General features: G+C 29.2%; 1 protein-coding gene across 6 annotated transcripts in view; it reads left to right on the top strand.

Moving 5' to 3' along the window:
* LOC143246390 (serine/threonine-protein kinase tousled-like 1) overlaps positions 1-23959 on the top strand; it is a 77025-nt gene that overhangs the window by 46073 nt on the left and 6993 nt on the right. For all 6 annotated transcript variants that reach the window (XM_076493020.1, XM_076493015.1, XM_076493016.1 and 3 more), the window contains 12 exons: positions 175-240; positions 4596-4793; positions 5563-5673; positions 6376-6512; positions 10218-10376; positions 15838-16002; positions 16788-16869; positions 17189-17280; positions 19247-19336; positions 20587-20756; positions 20905-21043; positions 23276-23387. In XM_076493020.1, coding sequence (XP_076349135.1) covers positions 175-240; positions 4596-4793; positions 5563-5673; positions 6376-6512; positions 10218-10376; positions 15838-16002; positions 16788-16869; positions 17189-17280; positions 19247-19336; positions 20587-20756; positions 20905-21043; positions 23276-23387 — 1521 coding nt within the window. The remainder of the gene's footprint in view (positions 1-174; positions 241-4595; positions 4794-5562; positions 5674-6375; positions 6513-10217; positions 10377-15837; positions 16003-16787; positions 16870-17188; positions 17281-19246; positions 19337-20586; positions 20757-20904; positions 21044-23275; positions 23388-23959) is intronic.

Consider the following 23959-nt stretch of genomic DNA (forward strand, 5'->3'; position numbering starts at 1 on the left):
CATTTCACATTTGCTTCAATAAAAAGTTTGTATTATAGAAGAGTGTGCACATAGCAGTCATAAGTCATATTTATATAGAAGAAACAATAGAAATTAACATCTTTTCAGTTTTGCTCCTGTAATGTTTTGAGGGAAAATCTTTATATTTTCGTATTTTTCATAATTATTTTGTAGATTCAAGGCCTTAATTCTAGTCGTTATGGAGGGTCCAAATCACCAACTTCTCAAACATATTTTCTGGTAAGCAGTTGTAGACATTTTGTTTTTGTTATCAATATTCAAACAGTTTTCATGCATTCAGTGATTGCTATACATAGATGGAAGTTGATTTATATACTTTAGTCCAATATTGTGTGTTTAAAAAAAAAGATATTGTCTATTCGTGGTATAAACATTGAGAAGAATAAGTTATTAAATATGTACAGCTATCTAGAAGTATCACAATTCAACAAAACAGCATTTATACTTAACTCTTTCAATACAGGCTCAGTCAGTTTGACCAACCACATGTCCTCTTTGTACTTGTCTTTATAGATTTAATACTTCTAATTTTCAATATAGTGTGTATATCTTCACAAAATTTGGTAGTCTTTTAGTTAATATTATACGTGTTCCACGTAAAAAAAAATCATACTTTTTAGTAAAATATTTCTTACTAAAATAAAGATTTCTCCATGAATATATTCAGTATTTGTTTTGAATAATCCATGTGAAAAGTAATTTTCATGTTAAAATTAAAAATAGTTTTCGTCTTAAAAATCTCAAACTTCCTAAGTGCATTTCAAATGTTTCTTGTTTTGTTTTTTTCAATAAAACTAAAATTTACCTGCTATTTTCTTTACCTTATCTCAGGCTTGGTCAACTTGAACAACCCTGTAACCACCAAAAAATAATTTAGAAATAAATTTAAATTTCACTTTTTTCTTTCTATAATGACTTCAGATATCTAACATAGAACTACATTAATTTATCCTAAGCAGTTCTAGGTTTGTAATAGTATAAATCTATTTATAATTAAATTTTATAGTTTTATTGCTTTTTTTTTAACTTTTGAACCATTTTTAACTACTATCCACGCCATTATAAGTTGTAAATCACTCGGAGAACTTGCAGCTCACATTGCATTAACAAATTACATTACCTACAAGCTGCTTGTGTGTGTGCCTCTTGAACTAGTTTTATTATAATATTTCTTTTACCTGATCTAATCTTAAAGAACCTAAAGGATTCCTAATTTTACATTTTAGTAACTTTTATAATTATATGCAAAAAAAAAATATGAAAAATAAAAAGTACTTTACCAATCTTCTTTTTTTCTTTGTTGCCGATTGTTAAAGAGAGTTAACTTTAAGTTTTTTAGACTAATAACATACAAAAAGTAGACAAATTTCCTTTTCTCTCAAAATTGTTTTGGCTTTCTAACTATGCAATGAGTCATTACAAATTCATCCAAGCTGGTCATTAACTTTCTCATGGGAACAATGTTACTAACACTGAATGATATTGGCATTTAACCCTACAGAAGTAACATTATACATTACATCATTTGACAGATGAAAACCTTGACTCTCTTTGGGTTGTAGGTAATGTGTAATTAAATGTAAGAGAGAATTATTAATGAATTCTAAAAGAGAGGATGTAACAGTTAGGCAGGATGGGTCTAATTTTCTATTTAATAGCTCTGTAGCCAAACAGATTTGAAAACTATAAAAAATATAGCAATGACAATTTAATATAGAGTAATTTATGTTTAAATTTATACTTTTTGAAATGTGGTAGCTAAAATATGGAAATTAACATGCTAAGAGAAAATGTAACATGTCACACGAGAGGACATTTAGGATTGTTTCTAATATTGCCTAGTAGAATAAAAAACTTAAAACTTATATACTATTAAAATATGGATTATTAGATAAGATATTACACTATTATAATTGGTATAACACAAACAAAAAGTAGTGTTATAAAATTTTGAATGTAAGACACGAAAGCCTTATGTCATGTGCAGTAAAGAATACCTGTGGTGATAGGGTTAAAGAATGTGTTGCTCAACAGGTAAACCAACATTTTGTAAAAACAGAATTGTTTTTAACATAATTTGTTTTCTCATGAATTTAACCTGTATAACATTTTGCATGTCTATAATTAAAGATTGGTTACTTCTGTGGCTTCTAGAAGACAGCACTTGGGTTCTGCCAAGAATGTCAGTATGACCACCTAGATTCTGTGGTTTATATGCATGTTGTGATTTTATTTTGTTACTGAAAGTCACAGAATGATGAATAAAAATTTGATTTATTTTCATAAAGTATTAGATAATTCCCTTTATAGTTCTTGTGTACAGTAGAGTATGGTGCACAAGATGACCAAGTAAAATGGCTGCCATTGAAAGTGCTTCTGAAATAAATAGGTATTAACACACTGTACTGTATGAATTTTTGCAGATTTGAATATGAGGATAGTGAGAAAGAAAATGAGGTTTTCACCTACTGAAGTTATCCTAATGAAGATACAAACTACAAGAAGACCTAATAAAATATGTTGTTGTTTTTTAATACATTAGAAATAGTTAATTTCTGGAACCCTGATTCCATTGAATATGCTGTCACAAAGTTTAGAAGGCTTAAAAGTATGATTTTTTTTTCAATTATAAACAGTCCAATAGGATACCACTTGATTAGTATGAATAATTAACCCATCAAATTCAGAACATATTTCAAGTAAAATAGAGAACTTCCCAAATGAACAATTAATATTTTTAACATATTTGATGTCTTATTTTGTAGTTTTTTTAAAATACTTAATTGATACAACCTTTTAAAGAGTTAATTCATTGATGACTTGTTTGTGCTTTAAAGAATTTGTCCAAAATCTTAAAGATATAGTATTAAACAAATTAATTAAATATTGTATTTATGCATTCATTAGAAATAGGTTTTTATTTCTAATTGTAATTTTTGAGCTTGTGGTAAATATCTGGGTTACACAGATAGCAGCATCTTTTGTATGTAATAAAAGAAATTTGAGTTGCTATTATGTAATTTATTTTAAAATTTCATTTAAAGGTCATACCTTCTGTTACTGTTTTTCTCAAGATCTTATTAATAGTACTTACTACATTTCCATTCAAGCTTCCATGAAAGGAATTACAGCTACAAACATAGCCACGTGTGTAATGTAGTGTTTTCTTCATATTCATAAACCTAACCTAGTGTTTACTTGATCAGTAGTTTTATATAACCTATTATTTGCTCTACAGGATGAATATTTTTTTTAACCTAGTCTGTTTTTGATAGCTGTAGATGCTTTTAACAAAATGTACAAGTGAGAGTACAAATTTATCTTACAACAAATTCAATGACAAAGTTGTTTAATTATGTGGAGTTTCTTATGAAATCTTTCTTTTTTTTGTCTTTTTGATTTGCTTTATGTGGAGACTTTTTGCAGTTACTTCTATGCACTCTGTATGAATCTTGACAAATATTTCAGTATGTGTGTGTGTGTGTAGAAATCTGTCATAAAATGTGACTAATTCGTATTGTAAAAAATAGATAAGAACTGTACTGTGTATTATCTTTGTGATATATATAAGTAGATACAGATTTTAGAAAGTATAGAAAAAGATAATGTGAAAAGATGTGCTTTTTTACTAAATACTCATCCAGATGGTTTTTGCAAAAGAGATGTTTTGGTCACATATTGTGGTAGTGATATTTGCGTCAAGTATAACAGTTTCTTATTATAGTGGGAAGGCAAATAAATGATTTATAAGCACAAGAAAGAATTCTGTTAGCCATGGAATCCACTAAGTGTTTCAACAGAAGTAAATATTCTTCTTTGTACTTATAAATCACTGTTTGCCCACCTATTATTATATTACCATAATGTGCTTTCTAACTTAAGGTTCCTTGTTAGAAATAAGAGTTATTGTGGTGTTTGTGAATTGTTGGTTGTCTATGGCAAGAAGTCTGTATCTGCTTGGTCTTTCTTTCACACTTCTGTGTTTATAGATATAAACAAAGAGTGTCATAGAAATGCATCAAAAAGAGGTCCTCAGTCAGTTTCTAGGTTTACAACAGTAACACTTTATTCTTATGAGAGTTGTCAATGTTTATAATTTATTTCTTCCTTGATATTTTCAATTTACATCTTTAGCTATGTTTTCTGAAACATGAAGTAGCAGCAAGTATTTCTTCACATATGGCACAACATATTGCATAATTTTTAGCATGGTGCAAGCAATCAAAGTTTTTGTTTTTGAAAGTGTTGTGTATTCTAAATTATTTATTTTCTTTGATAGATTGTTTAGGCAGAGTATTCATGATGAAACTTTGTAGAATGGACGGCAACTGTCTATTGTGAAGACACAAGTGTTTCAAAAGGCAGAAGACTTTCTAAACATCGTCCTCTACACTTGTGTCTCCACAACAGGCAGTTGCTGTCCATTCTACAAAGTTTCATTATTTATTTTCTGTTTAGCTCATGGTGGCAATATATGTATATATTTACATGTAGCTCCAAAATATTTCAATCTCACCTCTTGCAAACCATGGTACTACACAACAGCAACACTGTTTATGTTATATATTACACAGGGTAACTCAATCTCTCCTCAAGCAAGTTTAAGTAATAGCATAGACTACCCCAACATGCTCTTTCTTTCCCAACGACCAGTACAAATTTACCACAGGATAGTTCAGACTGATTTGACCAACATCAAGATTAAGGAGGTGGAAAGTAAATCAGCGATGGACCTTGAAATCAGAGATAACAGAATAGATGAATTACAAAGGGTAACAAGTTTGTTTTATTATTGATTATATTTTGTAAAAGGATCACAAATAAAAATAACAGTATCATGTATTCTTAATGTTCAACATTCTTTATACATACATACAGTGGTTTTGATCACAGAGGAAACTGATATAAAAATTTCTGAAAATTAAATTAAGAGATTAGGCTTAAACAGCTATATGATAATAGCTGTATTACAAATGTTTTTATGGCATTATGTGACAGAGATAGCATACTACATGTGAACAAGTACTTCATTTAAACTTAAGAACATTATCAGTGCTTAGCATTTAATTTCAAATCACTTTTTTAGCTTTCAAATTCTATCTGTATATAACAGTATTAACTAAACTGCGCTTAAAAACACTGAGTATTTTTCACTACAAAGTTTATGATCCTTCAATTATTAAAATGGTGAAAAAATTTATAAACTGAAAGAGTTATAAAAGTTGCAGATTCAAATTGTAAGTATTAATGCTAACTAAATGATATGTAATCACAGTAATTAATAATTAATACTGTTAACTGAAAAATACATGTGCATAATCAAGATATGGGCTTTAAAAACATTTACTATTAAGCATTAGAAAGATATAAACACAAATTTGTGTACATAATAATTTCCAAGGTTTTATTTTGAACTAATTAGAGACTTCTGCTATTGTTCATCTTTCCTTTTCTAATTGATATATATCCATAGACATTCCTGTAAACAGTATCAGAAAATTTAGTTAGATTCTAATAATTTAGTAGTTAATTATTTTACAGGCTAATAAGGAACTCCAAAGACAACTTCAAGCTCAACAGAAATTAATAGAAAAGCAAAAGGAACAATTAACAAAATGTATAGATGTTAATAAACAACTGTTAATTGAAAAGGTATGTTACTTAAACATTATAACAAGCAAAAGGAACAATTAACAAAATTTATAAATGTTAATAAACAACTGTTAATTGAAAAGGTATGTTACTTAAACATTATAACAAGCAAAAGGAACAATTAACAAAATGTATAGATGTTAATAAACAACTGTTAATTAAAAAGGTATGTTACTTAAACATTATAACAAGCAACAGGAACAATTAACAAAATGTATAAATGTTAATAAACAACTGTTAATTGAAAAGGTATGTTACTTAAACATTATAACAAGCAAAAGGAACAATTAACAAAATGTATAAATGTTAATAAACAACTGTTAATTGAAAATGTATGTTACATAAACATAACAAGCAAAAGGAACAATTGACAAAATGTATAGATGTTAATAAACAACTGTTAATTGAAAAGGTATGCTACTTAAACATTACAAAAAGAAAAGGAACAATTAACAAAATGTATAGATGTTACTAAACAACTGTTAATTGAAAAGGTATATTACTTAGACATTATAACAGTTTATAAAATGTGCATTATTTTTATGTATGAATATTCTGTAACTAATATTGGATAACTATCACTTCAGTGAAGAAATGGATTGGAACAGTTTATTAAATGAGCTTTCATTAATATTTCATTTTGAATAATGTAACATTTACTTTATTGATACTATATGTATTATCTTATTTTCTAATTTCTAGTCCACAATGGAGAAAAAACAAGCTAGACAGAAATGTATGCAAAATAGGTTACGATTAGGGCAGTTTGTTACCCAAAGACAAGGAGCAACTTTTGGTGAAAATTGGGTTGATGGACATGCCTTCACAGAACTATTAAAGTGTGTATTTTTGTTGGTTGATATTTACAGTTACAAATATTATCAACTCTTTCTTTTAGATATGTTAATTGCAGACTCATTTTGTTAATGAAAATTTAAATTATTTTTAAAAACTACTTCTCTGAGTTTTTTAAACTCTTTTCATTATTACTTTAAAATTTAAATAATTTATGTAGGAAAAATATAGATGTTAAGTTATAAAACCATTCATAATTAATGTTCTGTTAAAAAAGTTTAAAAATAGTTGTCAGAATCATAATATCTCACCAGACCAACTGAGTAAGTTTAAAGTTGACAAAAATACTGAATACAAGTATTGGAGAAATGCTCATCTGTATTTAGTGTTTGGTAAATATTGGACTTTTGTAAAGAATGTTTACATAAAGTCTTATCAAAATGTCATATACAATAACATTAAGTAAAGCTTTTCAAAAAAACAAAAGTTTGTTTGTAAGATGTTAATATTTTATATGAAACTGGGTTCATGAATACCTGAAATATGGTGATACATAATGATATGCAATGGCTTTTGTTTTTATTCAAAAAATAACAAGCCTGCATGTTGTATGAAGCTTTATAGATATGGTCATTGTGAGAAACATATTAAAAACTGGTATTTGTTGGAAGAAACATTTTGTGAAATATTTAGTTTGATTTTGTAAGAAACATACTTAAGAATGAGTGTAATGAATGTGTTTGTTATTGGTATTGTTACTAATGGTAATTAAAATAATTTTCATATAAATAAGAAAAAAAAGTCAGTATTTCTACTTAATTGGATGTTCTAGTTGGCTTCATGGTCTTGTCAATATGTCTCTGACATTTCTGTCATCAACTGTAAAAGTCTACGGGGTTGCTTCGTCTCATTCACATTTACATTGCTGAATCACTCTCATATATCATGAACAGTAGCATGTAGTTTCAGTAACATTTCTTTGACTTCTATCATAAGTATAATTTTTCTTTGAGGCTTTGCATCATCAATGCATTCTTTCTTGCTTTGTCCTCTCTCCTATTTTTAAAACCAGTCTTATTGCTTTATCCCATTCAGCAATTCTAAATACTTCCTTTGAGAATTTTAATTTTATGTGAATATGTATTATAAGTACATTGTAACTAATTTCATACATAAACCTTATGTACATAAGTTTAAGAGATGTATTTAGACCTTTATATAACATATATTGCATCTAACACATTTACAGTAGCTACAGAAAAGTTTTATTACAATCCTCTTTATCATAACTCCTATGATCAGTGCACAAATTTGCAACTTTCAAACCAATCTGATCCTTAAAAACTAGTATTACTTTGTACACGTTATGTGAAATTATGGACTTATTTAATTCTCACATACTTGCAGTATACTGAAAATATATAATGGTATTAATTTCACTTGTCTTTATATTTTATTAAGAAAAAACACTTCAAGAGAAAGTTGGATTCTAAATTTGTATTTTTGCAGCTATTGCATTTACACTGGTGGGGCAGGTTCACTTCAGTCGAGCAGTAACAACAGAGGAGTTAATATTCATGTTGTAACTGTTGATTTGACCTGTCTAGAGTGTGGGTAATCTTATTATCAGTAAATTTAATATTATTTAAATTTTAATTTCTCAATTTCAGAGGGAAATATTTTAATAAATGTTTGTGACATATCTGCACTCTGATTTGCTCCTTTTAGATTTTTCTTTTAACCTTTTATTATTTTCAGTGTCTAACCAGTTACAAATATATACTTTAAATATTCTCAAACTAGAATATAAACTTACAACCCACCATTTTCTTGTTTTACTGACATATAAAAAATATTCAAACCCACATGACATGCCCTTCTCATCTGTCATTGCTTTCTAGACATGTCTGTAATTCTTTTTGTTATGTTTAAAGCATTAAAAAGATCATGTTCATTTTTACAATATTCTGTACATGGATATTTTATTTTCTTAATGTATAGGATTACACTGGCCTCAAAAAGTACATTGGGCACTAGAATGTTCTAAAGCTATTATAATATATCGGACTTTCTATTAAGCTATTAATAGGTAAAAATATTTCGATTAATGTCCAGAGTATTCGCTCAATTCAAAAGGTAATAATAATTTCTTGAAAATTTCCATTTCTGCTTACTCAGATATAAACAACAGAATGTAATGAGGCAGTTGATTGAATTTTGCTCTTTCCATTGAATATAAACTTGTCCATTAGCAATGTCAGAGAGAATTATAGATATGTCATGTTGATATATAAATGTGGTGATACCTCAGTAAAGTAAGAAGATTGCATATTTGTATCTTATATTTTGGTTTGTCAGTGTTCCTAGTAAGTATTTCTAAGTAGTTGGATATTCTGAAATCCTCTGAAAGAAACCCCTGAAATTGGAAAATCAGGGCTCTGGCATGTCATAACATAGGGGAGTGGAGACTAAGAATTTAAATATTTTCTTTTGAAATTAAAACTTAGCTAACACAAAGATATGAATTACAAACTGTGTTTTGATGTCAAGCTTGCTGATGTAAATTGAGTGGTTTAATTAAGTTTTACATTTGTATCTGTAAAGAAAGTCACAACATGCATATGGTTAAGGAATGATATTGTATGATACATATTAATTTTGGTATTGTGACATGTTAAACAATATGTATACAGAGATGTCACCCATTATGATTTTGGTTGTATACATTATGACTATACGCTCATACAGACAAATACAATAAAGTGATAAATTGTTCCCCCAAGGCTTGAAAGGGGTGAAAAGAAAATTTCTAGTGAGACACAAATAAATTTTGATAATAAATAAAAGACATAGTCCAAATGGCTACTTGCAATAATCATGTTTGTGCTTGAAATAATAAAAAATATTTGTATCTCCAACGTCTACCAATAGTTTGAGTGCAGTGCTTTTCCATACTGGGTACGTGGAGGAATCTATAGTTACATCATCAGTGCTTGTCAGCCAATCAGCGCTTGTGTAGATGGGTATTTCTAGATTTCTAAGCGGCATATATATTAAGGAATGATATTGTATGATACATATTAATTTTGGTATTGTGACATGTTAAACAATATGTATGCAGAGATGTCACCCATTATGATTTTGGTGTATACATTATGACTATACGCTCATACAGACAAATACAATAAAGTGATAAATTGTTCCCCCAGGGCTTGAAAGGGGTGAAAAGAAAATTTCTAGTGAGACACAAATAAATTTTGATAATAAATAAAAGACATAGTCCAAATGGCTACTTGCAATAATCATGTTTGTGCTTGAAATAATAAAAAATATTTGTATCTCCAACGTCTACCAATAGTTTGAGTGCAGTGCTTTTCCATACTGGGTACGTGGAGGAATCTATAGTTACATCATCAGTGCTTGTCAGCCAATCAGCGCTTGTGTAGATGGGTATTTCTAGATTTCTAAGCGGCATAGAAACACCAATGCGATCATTCACAAGATGGAAAAAAAAGAGGCCTTGTTCACCAGATTGTCTTGTTTGTGGCAAATCCAAAAGGACTAAAACTGTGAAAGGTCTATGTCTACAATCATTATGCTCAGTCATTTAAAATAGTTGTCATCTCTGTGTATAGATGTTGGTATTCTGTTCAGAATCATACGTGCTAATTGCATTTCATTAAACATTTATCTTGTATATTGGTTAGAATTTTGGTGGAAAAAAATGTGAAATTTTCTCTTCTGTACAGAAAACAAGAGTTAATAGCAGTTGAAAGGGAAGAAATAGAAAGACAACGCAAGTCTATAGGAAAAAAGAAAACCAGTACTGCTCAACAGAAGAATAAATTTACTTTAGGAAACCCTGCTTTATTAAATGGAGACTTCTTGAATCCTGATGCTTTGAAAGAGTAAGTTACAACATTGCTGATAATTTGTTTTTAAGCTCAAATTACATATTTAATTGGATGTTTTAAGGTATTTTTATTTTAGTATGTTAGTCGTTTGTGCAGGAAATGTTATGTAAAAGTTTAGCAATGGTCCATTGGTGTGGTACAAATAAAATTATATCTGACACTGATTGTTTTCATTGCTACAAACAGGAACAAAGTGTGAATTACACAAAAGATAACTAACAATATGAAATATTCTTAGCTTTAATAATCTGCTTATTTTTTGTTCCATGGTGTTTAGTGTGCTTGCTCTTTGCTCTTAAGCAGTTTTTAACAAGATAGTTTATGATAAGACTAGAAACATTATACAGTATCACTTAGTATTTCTTTTGTTCTTCATAATTGGAAAAATTAAATTGCATGAAACTTGATTCAAACTAACTATATAACTAATTTGGGTTTTAAACTTAGTGTAGTTAATTTTCTGTTGTGAAATTTTCATACTATGATGGCAACAAATGGCTTAGGGAAAAACATTAGAAATGCTCCCTTTGATATTTTGTTTTTGATAGTCGTTGATCAGAAAATTCAATTTCACATATCCAGTTATTTTCAACTTCACTTTTCATAACTGAATTTCTTTATTAAAGTAGTTGCCATTTCTGGTTGTGAATCATACATAAAGATTCAATGTCAGATCTTACCTTTATCAGGCTAGGTATTTTACTAACAAAATTCTTGGTTAAGGTCAACATATGTATAACATAGGTTTATTTCCTTTTTGATAAATAATGGATCACTTTAAAATGATAAACTTAACAATAATACTGAATAATAAATATTTGAGTCATCTGAATATTTTGCCATTGCCTACTATAGTTGATAATCTTAATTAAGCTTATGTAATACTTTGTTATGGGAGTAGTTTATATTCCTTTCACTTATATGATTTGATAAACATGTTTTCAGGATTAAGAGAATGTTGAAAGATTGTTTTATTCCTAGTTCTTTTGAACTTACCATTAGATTCCTTTGTTCACTTTCTCAGGAGGCTCCAGCTAGTCGTTACCCTATAAAATCAGAAATACTACTCAAATAACTTTATTTTCTGTACCTAAATAGTTTATAATCTCTATCTAATTGCATATAAACATTGCCTATAACTATTTTCAAAGCTATGGTTCATTAATAAGTGTTCAGACTACATGTTGTGATACCAGGGAAGTGTGGGATAAAAAAAAGCTTTAGTAATAAAACCATTAGCATAGAAGGACAATCACATTGGAAACAGCACATGGATAATTATATTCTCAAGGGATATTAGCTACTAAAAAAATGTAAATTCTTTAAGATGAGAATAAAATCTTTTGAAAGTCATGTCTTGTACTAATGACTCATTTTAGCTGCACAGCAGTGAAAATTGAACGTTTTATTTTTTAATCTTTCTTTGGGAATTATACTAAATAAATGTTGCAGAATAGCAAAAGATCACTTTCAAAACACTTAGATTAAATGTTGGGAAAATAGAATTGGAATATTTCTTTTATTTAAATTTGGCATGCTGGTGTTAACACTTTGGATTCATTATCTGCAGTTTGTTTGTTTTACTTGCACTAACAGTTGGAACCTTATTATAAAGATTAAAGTTGGGTAGTTAGCACTCCAAAACTTGATGGTAGCCTTTAAGCATTGACTATTATTATATTCCAAGTTGATTAGATTTAACTGACTAGTGTTCAGTTTGATATTATAACAGTTTTTTGGTTTTTTGGGGGCAAGGTGGTCAATTGCATCCATTTTTGGGAGCTTTATTTTACCATCATTCAATAATGCTAAAAGGCAAGTTGTGAATGTTGATCAAAGTATTATTAAATAAGAATTTTGCTATGCTAGATGTGTACTAATGTTTCAATCAGTAAAACTTTTCATATAGAATACATCAAGTTTCTGTGCCTAGTGCAGTAACAGTAAAGTTACTACATATATTGTAAATTAGATGCTCAAGATGTTAAGTTTTTGATTCAATATATTTTTACCAAATTAACTTCATACAGATAGGTTTGTTTTTGAGGTGTAAATGAAGAATAGTTAAATGGTGCGTAAGGTGTATGCAAAAGTTGGAAAAAGAAATGTTGTGGGCTTACTTCTTGTGCATGCTTTTGGATCATTTTATGTGTCATGAGGTAAAAACAATGTGGAAGTCAAAGATAAGACTAGAAAATCACCAAATTTTCCAGATGATTTAAAAGTTTGGAGGTAATTTATTTGTTTTAATTTTGCGTAATTGTTCTCTCATTTTTTTGTTTCATACAAAACAGACACAAGTGTGAAATAATACAAAATTAAAACAAGTTTCTGGTATTATTCATAAATAACTAATGTTACTTTTTAAAGTGGTGAATATTTGAAGTCAGTTAAATATTTCTTTGTGCTGTATGCATTCATTGTTGAAACAATTGATTTTTGGAAGATTGAAGATAGCCAATATTCAAACAGATTTTTGCCGAGTATCTACAAAATCATGTTAGGTTTTACTAAAAGTACTTGTTTTTGGTTTTTGATGTGGATAACCTTGAACACTCATGGGTTAATTTTTTTTCTCAGAGAATCCATGAATCTAAGATTTAATTTTTAATAGCACAAATTCATAAATATTGAGTAAGCCTCAACAATTTAGTAATATGCAATAAAGGTTTTGTTTGTGTATTACACAAGTAACTGAGCCTTTTTTAACTTCCTCAGTTTATTCTTTTTAATACATCTTTACTTGTTTTTGAGAAGCTTTATGCATGCTTGTAAGCTCTAACTACTTGAAAATACATCAGTTGCTTAAGAGACAGTAGCATGAGCCGTAGATCCCAGTTTCGGTCAATTCAATAAACATTGACAATGAGATAGGACACAGGGTTGCCATCAGAAGTTCATGCATCTGTAATAATGCTAATGTGTGGCATGAGAGATTCTTTAAGTACAATTCTCAATTTTTCTGTTTGGAGATTGCAAATTCAGAAAAGTGACATTGGAACAATAGACAAGAATGAAACTCTGGGTTGATGATTAGATGTTAGAATACTTCATTTTCAGTTCTCAAATATGTTTGGTTATCTAGCTGAACTGTAGAAGAGTTGTCTTTTGAAAATATTGTTTGAGATTTTGTGTTTTGCTCCTCCTGGCCATCATAGTTTCAGCTGTGACATCTTTGTTGTAAGATTTTTCTCTTATTGTTTTTACTTTCATCATTCTGCATGTTTGTGAGTTCTTTGTGAAATGAAGTGAAATGATTTTTCAATGATTTGGTTCCAATCATCATCTTGGGTGAAATCCCACTCCTAGATATCATGGTGAAACAAAGAGGGTACTTTACAAAATGGTCCACCTTGTTTTTCAACTTGAAATGTAAGTTTTTACAAAAAGAAGGTAAAATTAAACTTTGCAGGACAGCAAAAAGCAGTAATGAACTGAGTTGAAAAACCTGAAGGCAACAACAGTATATATGGTGGAAATTTAATGAAACTTACAACTTTGGAATTTAGTTTTCAGTTGAGATAGAAAGGTTAAAAATTACCTACTATATCTGTGCAATTTCTGTGGCCAGTGAAAGTAAATACAGAAACAGGGTGTTTGACACATTTTAGGATCATTATGCCTGTTAATACTTTGCCCCAGTTTCTCAAGCCATGCCACGAATCCCTGACTTTCAGCAGGCAGGCAGTCTTTGTTGCTCGAACATTTTTTTTTCAACTAAACCAATTATTGACTAACATTCAGTACTGCATAAGTTGCTACAAGGATTAGAGCTTATATGCTATTTTCATTTACCCAAATTTGGCTGTTTTTGACTTTGAGTATCACCACATAGCTCAATACCTGGCTGGGTAGCCATGCATCTCTGGTTGTAATCCACATATGAACATTTGTATCTGACCAAGTCTGTTTGTATATTGTATAAATGGTGCATAAACTTTGTGCATATAACATTTTCTTCGTAGAAGTGCACTGTGATTGCTTTGCCAAGAGGAAATGGTATAAAATGATTGATAAGACAATGAAAATATTCTTGTACAAAGTAAGCAGTACAAAGGTGAAAAACAAAATAAGGGTAATAGAGAGAAAGTGAAAAGAACATCGGTCAAGAAAAACAAATTTTTAAGTAAAACAACAAAAGTTCAGGAAAAACTATATAAGTTGACTTCTTAGCATGGTTCTCTGCACAAAAATTTAAAAAATCTGGTAACAACAGTACAAGTCTAGAATATAATGAATTTGGATATAGCAAAGATATAGAAGATCTTAATACAGAACATTTAACCTTAGGGCACCAAGAAGAAAAGAAGTAAAGATGAAAGATTTTTTCAGCTTCTTTAAAACTTTATCAAAAAAAAATTTTTAAATAGTACATGGGAAAATACATTTGGGTTTAAGGACCATTATTAGTTATTGACACTATTGATGAATGATAGTAAAATTATTCTTGTGATTGATATTATTTTTATTATCTAATAATTACTAGTATTATCATACTTATTGTAATAATGTACAACTTAGGTGTAAAGCAGAGGAGATTCAGTGGTGATATCAGCTCTGCTTTTCTTTATTGAAAGTTGTGCAGTCTGAACTTTTTATTCAGAAAAAATTAGGAAGTTAATCTGCTTAAATTTTTTATTTCATGGTGTTTTGGTAAACAAGTGGAACTAAATAGCAGTGTTTTAATCTAATTTAAATTTGTTAATCTTGCATTTTGTTCCTGTGATCTTAAACTTTTTGCCCCTTTGTTTAGAAGAAACATAAACATCAAAAATACATCATGTTCTCGAACAATACTTTCAGAATTAGTTGTCTTATGTTAAATTAACTGATGTTTGTTTATTCTCACATACGCAGTTTTTATAGGTATTAGTGTGTCAAAATACTCTTGAACTATGGATATACTCACATATTTGTTTGAGGTCAACACATCAGTATTTACATGTAAAATATAACTGAACAATCTGTAAGTAATGTATTTTAACAGCCTAGCAAAAAGCCCACTGTAGACATCCCTTTGAATTTGCATTACATCTCCAGATGTGAAATAAAAGAACATGAAAACAACATATTACAAAAGTTTACTGTAAAGTGTAAACTTCAATATTTTCTTTCATTATTCCAACTCTCTTACATTTGTATAACTTTCACTTATAACAACATATTGAAAGTTAATTTTCAAATTTGAAAACAAAAAGAAAGTAAAACAGCAAATTTATATTTAATATGAGGATACAAAATTTATTATAAAAATCACGAGCAAGCAGAATAGTGATACTGGTTTTATTGTAATGGCTGCTGTTTTTACACGTAGGCATTCAATAACTAATTCTGAATGTTCTTTAATTTATAAACAGTTTACTTCTGCCAAGACAGAGTATTTTGAAAGTTTTTTTTTTTTAACTTGCCTTTCTTAGTTTGTTTTACCCATGATATATGCACATGTCACCTTTAGACGCACCTGGCATGACTACTATGAACAGGAAGAGATCCTCAAGTTAAGACAGGCAGCACTAAAGAAAGAGGATGCTGATTTACAATTGGAGCTAGAGAAATTAGAGAGAGAGAGAAACCTTCACATTAGAGAATTGAAACGACTACATAACGAAGACCAGTCAAGGTACAGCCAACCAAATGTATAGGATAGTATATGATCTTATGGCTGCAGTGGTATAAAATGTTAAAAGAACTATAACTTATATCCAAAAGTAATTGATTTGCATTGTAATATAGTCATTTTTCATGTGTACCTTCAATTTTTGAAAGATGATATAGTCAAAAAGCCCAAGGCTACTGATTTAAAAATGTGTATACAACTGCCTTACTTGTTTATCTTCCTTTTAAACCAAATGATTTAATACATACATATAAACAAAAACAAGCTAAACAAAAAACACAGCACCAATTGAAAGGATCCCAGAGTACAGGCTATTAATGTGGGATATAGAATGTACCCTAAGTTCTGGAGGTGACAGCGGAATAGGACCCACATTGCAGTGGGGATACTCCATCTATCAGTTTCACATAAAGAAATAAAATAAAGTACTGTTTTGAACAGTAAACTTTTTTTTAATTAAGTGTGTGTGTCTATATCATAATAACTTCATTAATTAATTTGATAGCACTTGAAAAATGTAAGAAGTAAAAAGTGGATTATTAACTGACAATTAAACAGCCAATTTTCATGTTGCTACATTTTCCAAAGTTTAATTTTTGATTGAATCCCGTTGTTGAGAATGTACTGTTTAATGATTTTATAATTTTATCTATAACAAAGTTTTGCAGCTTTAAATAATTATTTAGCTGTAAAAACAAACTGTAAATCTTCAAAAAATACATTTTATATTCATTTTTGTTTGGAAAATGAGATTTTGTATAACAATAATGTATACTTTTTTTCAACAGGTTTAACAATCATTCAGTTCTAAATGAAAGATATCTTCTCTTAACTTTGCTTGGAAAAGGAGGATTTAGTGAAGTTCACAAGGTAAGTCACCTGCATGACCTGAACATTCAGTGTTATTCCATTTCTGTATGAGTGCATAATTACTTGGAAGGTATTGCATCAGATGTTTTTAAGTAAATAAAAAGCCTTGCCTGTAATATGAAATAATTATATCTGCTCACCATACTATAATTGTCAATTTTCACATGATATATTGCTTTTTATGTTTTTTATAGAGGTTAGTTTTCTCATATGGACTAATAAAATAAGAATTTTATTTAATACTGGATGATTCTGTAAGTGATGTCAGATATTATCAGACTATTTCAGCCTAATGTTTATATGCTTTGTGTCTATATAGGCATTTGACCTAAAGGAACAGCGTTATGTAGCTTGTAAGATTCATCAACTAAACAAGGACTGGAAGGATGATAAGAAGGCAAACTACATAAAGTAAGTTTTCAAATATAGTGAAAGGAATTGAAGATTTCATATTCTTATGAATTCAGCACTTCTACACATCATGGTGTGAACATATGAATACATATTTCTGAAACTTACTAATCAAATAAAAATTCATTTTTTCTAAAAATGTGATTACATTGTTTTTAAAAGTCTCAGAATTCTTGTAACACAATAAACATGGTGTACAAACAAATATTTTTGCTCTTTGAAGTATAATGACTTCCCTGAGTTCATTTAACACCTAAGAAAACAATGATTTCTTTATCATATCAATCTATTTCATTGTGTTTTAATACCTGGTGAATCACATTGAAGCCTGTCAATCTCCAAAGGAACCCTCTTTTATGTTGCAATTAAAAAAATTTTACTATTTGTTTTATATAACAATTTTCAACTCAATACTTTGGTCACATGTGTGATTTACATTGACAAATATTTGTCTTAAAAATATGTTTCTTTATCATTTATACTTTACTACACATTAAAAACCTGATTGAAATCCTAAAACTTTTAGGAGTAACTCACAATGTATTGAAACATAAATAGTTAACTACAGTTATAGAAGATGTTGAGTATATTTATAACTATACTGAACTCAAACCTTTTCATTTACCTACTTCAGTGCAGAAATATAAAAGTGAATTTGAAGTCACGCAAATCACCTGTAAATATGTCTTTAATATTTTTTACTTCTGTGTTAATAAAACTGAAATATATGAATAAATATAAAAATTAACTGTAGGACTTACTCCAGATGTCATCAGTTGTCAGGAATGATAGTTTAAAAATTCACCAAAATGCTATGTAACAGTAAGTAAATCTGAAGGCTTTGATACCTATGATGTGAGACTTCATGTTTACCGAAGTAACATCTAAACTATGTATGAATGAATTCTGAGATAAATGGGTGTTTTTTGATACATTCTTTAGATATATTAATATTACCATGGATTTAATTGGAGATACCGTCACTAACCAATTTCTTGTGAATAAATCAACTTTACCATTGAATTTATTGGCAAATGTTGTTTTAATATTCTGGTTAACCAATTTAATATGTTGTTTAAAATGAAACAAAATCATAATGTATTGGTTCATTGTATAATGACATTAACTTAACCTTGTATCTAAGTAGAATTCCTAATGTATTGGTTCATTGTATAATGACATTAACTTAACCTTGTATCTAAGTAGAATTCCTAATGTATTGGTTCATTGTGTAATACATTAACTTAACCTTGTATCTAAGTAGAATTCCTAATGTATTGGTTCATTGTATAATGACATTAACTTAACCTTGTATCTAAGTAGAATTCCTAATGTATTGGTTCATTGTATAATAACATTAACTTAACCTTGTATCTAAGTAGAAAATGATAGCATTGTATATGTACATGCTTGAAGAAAGTAGTTTTTGATCTAATTAAGAATGATGTGCTTGTGCTTTACTAGATACATTGACTTATTCTAAATTTAATTAACTCACTTCTTGATCTAAGTAACAAATGATACAGATTTAGATTGGTTTTACTTAATGAAGTTAGCTTACCCCTCAATCTTAGTAACAAATTATATAAATTTATTAGTGCTTTACCCAATGATGTCCTGGATTTACATGCCAAATATGTATAGAAATAGACATAAAAAAAGTAATTTTAGAAGCATCTAATGTTGATTTTAATAACCTGTCTTGTTGTATTACCACATTAATGCATTAAATAACATTAAGATGCTGTGGAGTGTTGGTATTGCAATTCATTTATTTATTGTATTGTATTGTGAATCAGAACTAATATATGTGTTGATATTTTGGTTCCTAATCAAGTTAAAAGAAATATTGCATGCAATTTCTCTTATATCTTCATTTGTTACTTTAATTTTGAAAATCCATTCAAGTTTCAGAATATTTTTTTAGAAAAAAAATTGTTTAGCTATAGTGATGTTATCTCAATAGGCATGCTTTAAGAGAATACAACATCCACAAGGCTTTAGATCACCTAAGGGTAGTGAAACTCTATGATGTGTTCGAGATTGATGCAAATTCGTAAGTTGAAAATATCAGAATATTAATTGAAAATAAACTATTTTTCTTTTCATGAACAATACTTACAATAGCTGATTTTTTCATTATTTTTTAAGTTAGGTGTTGATTAAAATTGAACATTTGCTTAAAACAATTTAAACTAAGTTTTCATATTTAATGTTTTTTCTCTAGTTTTAATGGTCTGTGTTCCTATATATTTTCATTAGTTCCTGAAGTACTGTTATTTAACATTTTAAGTATCTTTATGAGATTATAAAGTTGCAGTAAAACGTAAATGGTATTGTCATATCAAAGTTTTACTGTAATCGAAAGCTATATTAATTGTGTTTTCTGATAAAACTATCAGTTCATCTTGTTTATGTAAAATTTAGTCTATATGAACACTTTTCAAAACTCACTATCTGGTTTTATAATAACTCAAATTTATACCTACCTATTACAGATTAACATAAATAGTAAGGAACTTTGAAATATTAAATTATTTTAAAGTATTGTAACTGAGTCGCATGGATTGCTTTAATTTGCTAATATTTACACAAAAAACATGACCTATGGGAATAAACTTGTTCCATTTCACTACAATGGCATCATAAACTTAAAACTTCTAATACTTCAAGCTGTATTTATCTTTGTGCTTTTGGTCATTCATTTTAAAGTTTTATATTGAATGTACACACTTAATATTACTTTTATGTAGGATATTATTACATTCAGTTTTTTTTCAAGCAATTCACCTCAGTGTCACTGCATTTAGGTTTTTTGTATGAAGCAGATTAAATTTTTATTAGAACTTTCTAAGATATTTACAAAAGTCTGTCCCCTGCTGTCTACAGATTTACAATGCTAAAATCAGGTGTTCAGTTCCCCTTGGTGAACTCAGCAGATAGCCCGATGTGGCTTTGCTATAAGAAAACACACACACAAAAGTCTACATCTGTTATATTCAGTTGTATTGTTTTTTTAAAAGATCACTTTGTGTCTGTTGTTCTTGACTGCACATAAGGCTTGTATTTTCCTAGATCTCTTGGTCCAGTGTTAGATTTAAGTTATTAAATGTTCACTTTGTGCTATTTTATAGGCCCCATGTAAGGTATATCTTTTAAACATATATTTTGTGCATGATTTGCTACATCCTGTGTATGTTCTGTGTTGCTATAGATTAGTTGGTAGTCATTTCTCAAGACTGTTTGTAAGACTTTTAGAGTTATATCTCTAGTTTCTTCATATTTGTTGTTTTACTGCTCTTGCAGGTTTTGCACAGTACTTAGTTACTGTAGTGGCCACGACCTTGATTTCTACCTCAAACAGCACAAAAGCATCCCAGAGAAAGAAAGCCGGTGTATTATCATGCAAATTGTTCATGCTCTCAAGTACTTGAATGAAATCAAACCTCCAGTCATTCATTATGATCTCAAACCTGGTGAGTGAATTGTCCACATATTTACCTACCAGAAGACAATGCATTCTTTATTTTCATTATATTCACATAATGTTTCCATTATTTGTAGGCCACTTTGTGTTTATTGTCCCCACTTACTCAAAGAACTTTTTTTTTCTTTTCACCAAAGGGAACATTTTACTGGATAGTGGAACAACTAGTGGAGGAATCAAGATCACAGACTTTGGATTAAGTAAAGTCATGGATGATGAAAACTACAACCCTGAACATGGCATGGACCTAACTTCTCAGGGTGCTGGGACATATTGGTAATTTGACTGTGGCTTTTGACATCTTCAACTTTTTTGTGAATGTCATAACTCCGGTTTGACAATTTTAATGTTAAGTATCGTTAACTGAATGCTCAGTTTTGTTCTGGATATTTAGGTTTCTATATTCGTATTCTTGCATTTTGGGACTTATTGCTTGGCATATATAATTTGACTAGCTGGTCAGTTGTATGGAATATTTTTTATGTCTAAGAACATGCAATAGGATAACTGTTATCATAAATGCATAGCAAAGAATTATTAAGACAGACTTCTTTCAACTGCAATATACAGTATGTGCTCTTCCATTGTAGTAAACCAGATTATGTAAATGGAAAGAAGAAAGGTTTCTTTATATCAGCCTATTACAAAATTCATTAATGAACAATAATATTGTACTGAGTTATTTAGTACATTTTTTCCACATGTGAAACAATAACTGTGTGCAGTGCTAACCACTTAAAACAACATGCTGCCTTTATCAATTACATTATGAATTCCTACTCTTTGATTATCTATACTACAACAAAAAGTGTCTTGTTTTCTCAGTGTTGAATTAATCAAATAATGGCCAGTGTTGACAGAAAAAATTAGTCCCAACACCTCAACATTCATTGTTTTGTTTATACCAGTCTCAACAATATATGTAAATAGTGCTTCTGAAAGAAATTATAAACCATAAAAATGAAAAAGCATAAACTGTGAAGAAACAAATTATTTTAATCCAGGGTAAAATTTATTATTATTGTTTGGAAAACTAAAAAAACACAAGGAATGACAGGTATTAAGAATACACTGATTGCATTTCAGAATGAGAGCTGATATCACTGAAGGTAATCAGGCATAAGGTTTGCCTCTTATCACTAAACATTGGTGAGAATATGTGACTAATTATTACAGTTTAATTCCTTCACAGATAACAGTGCAGAAAAAAGTATCCAAAATTTGGTAAACAAAGTGCAAGTTTATCAAAGATAGAGTTCATTAAACGATGCACGTATTTGCAATGTTCGTAACCTGAGAAGGTTAGGGGAGAATAATAAACATATTTTGTTGCATACAACTTTCTGCTATCTTGAAACAGCAACACTAGCAACTTATTATGTCAAATCTTAATGGGACCAAAAACTGGTAGCAATGTAATATGAACTTTATTCTTATCATGGGAAACAAGATTAGGTACAAATTAATAGAAGACAAATTCTTTAACATTTCTTGAAATACACGGCCCAGCATGGCTAGGTGGTTAAGGCGCTCGACTCATAATCTTAGGATCTTGGGTTCGAATCCCTGTCACATCAAACATGCTCACCCTTTCACCTGTGGGGGCATTATAATGTGACAGTCAATTCCATTATTCATTGGTAAAAGAGTTGGTGGTGGCAGGTGATGACTAGCTGCCTTCCTTCTAGTCTTACACTGCTAAATTAGGGATGGCTAGCACAAATAGCCCTCATTTAGCTTTGCAGAAAATTCAAAACAAGCCAAACAAATTCTTTAAATGCAAAGTCTAAAACAAATCAATTTTCATGTTTTGCTTTCTTGATCTCTTCCTGTAGTAAATTTTTGTGTATTTGATGTTTAATGTGCTACACATGTACCTGCTCATCACACTTCTTTGGATAAATCTGTATTTAATTTTGCTAACTCAGTTGTTTAAATATCTTGGATGAACCTCAAATTCACTTGAGATATAAAATGTGTACATTAAAGATGGTAATGACTACACTGACCAAGGCCCAATGTTGATAATTTTTGTAACTAGATCAGTACTTATATGTGTTGTAATAAAATACAAGATTTTAACTTCATATATTTTTCTAGCTAATACAATTTTATTAGGAAGACTTGATAGGAAAGTGCTCATATTGTAGTCTTCAATTTTATTTTTTCTCCCAGAGGCTCTTTAACTCCAGGTACCAAATTCGTTTTTATGGTTAGTAATTATTTTGGACTGAAACTTAATTTAAGTTGGATAAATCATAAATCTGTGAAAATTTATAAGAAAGCAAAAGCTTGTACTGACTTCCTTTTTCTGATGCCTGTTGCATAGAAAAGCTAATATGGACTTCTAAAATGTAGGCATGTGTTTGGCACTTCTATTCATCAAAAAACGTTTCAAAGAATTACCTCACTCCTAAAGAGAAATAATTATAACTATAGGTCACCAGAAGGAGTTAGAAAAAAAAATGACTAGAATAGTTTTATTTAATTATTTAATTTTAATTTTAGGTATCTTCCTCCAGAGTGTTTTGTTGTTGGCAAAACTCCTCCTAAAATTTCTTCCAAAGTTGATGTTTGGAGTGTTGGAGTGATTTTCTACCAGTGTCTATATGGTAGGAAGGTAAGACAGTTTTCAATAGGTATCAGTGTTTATTCCTCATTTGCTGCTCACACTTTCCTAGTCATAATAATTTTTTTTTATTTTACTTTTTTTATATTTCTACATTATTTCCTGCTTCTTGAACAGCTATACTTGATGTATAAAGTACATTTTTATTCAACACAGCAACTGAGAACTTGCACTGTTTTTATCAACTTATGAATATATTTTTTTTAACATTTTAGCTTTTTTAACATGGGGTTGGTCAATTTGACTGAGCAATGATCACTTTGTACTAATTTAAAACCTTTATAGGTTTCATAAAACCTCTGAAATACATTTTAAATTATGGTTTTCAGAAAAGTTTATATTTTATTTATTATTTTTTCTCAAATTGACCAACCTTGTAATGACCAAAATAAAGAAAAACCAAAGTAAATATATATTACCTTTTTTTTTCCTTTCAAGAATGACTTTGAATTGCAATATGAAACTACACTCATCTATCCTAAGTAGCATTAAGCTGGTAACAGTATATGGCTATTTATAATTAACTTTCATTGTTTTATTGCCTCTTGAATCATGACTAACTA

The sequence above is a fragment of the Tachypleus tridentatus genome, chromosome 3 (assembly GCF_004210375.1).
Source record: "Tachypleus tridentatus isolate NWPU-2018 chromosome 3, ASM421037v1, whole genome shotgun sequence".
Taxonomy (NCBI): domain Eukaryota; kingdom Metazoa; phylum Arthropoda; class Merostomata; order Xiphosura; family Limulidae; genus Tachypleus; species Tachypleus tridentatus.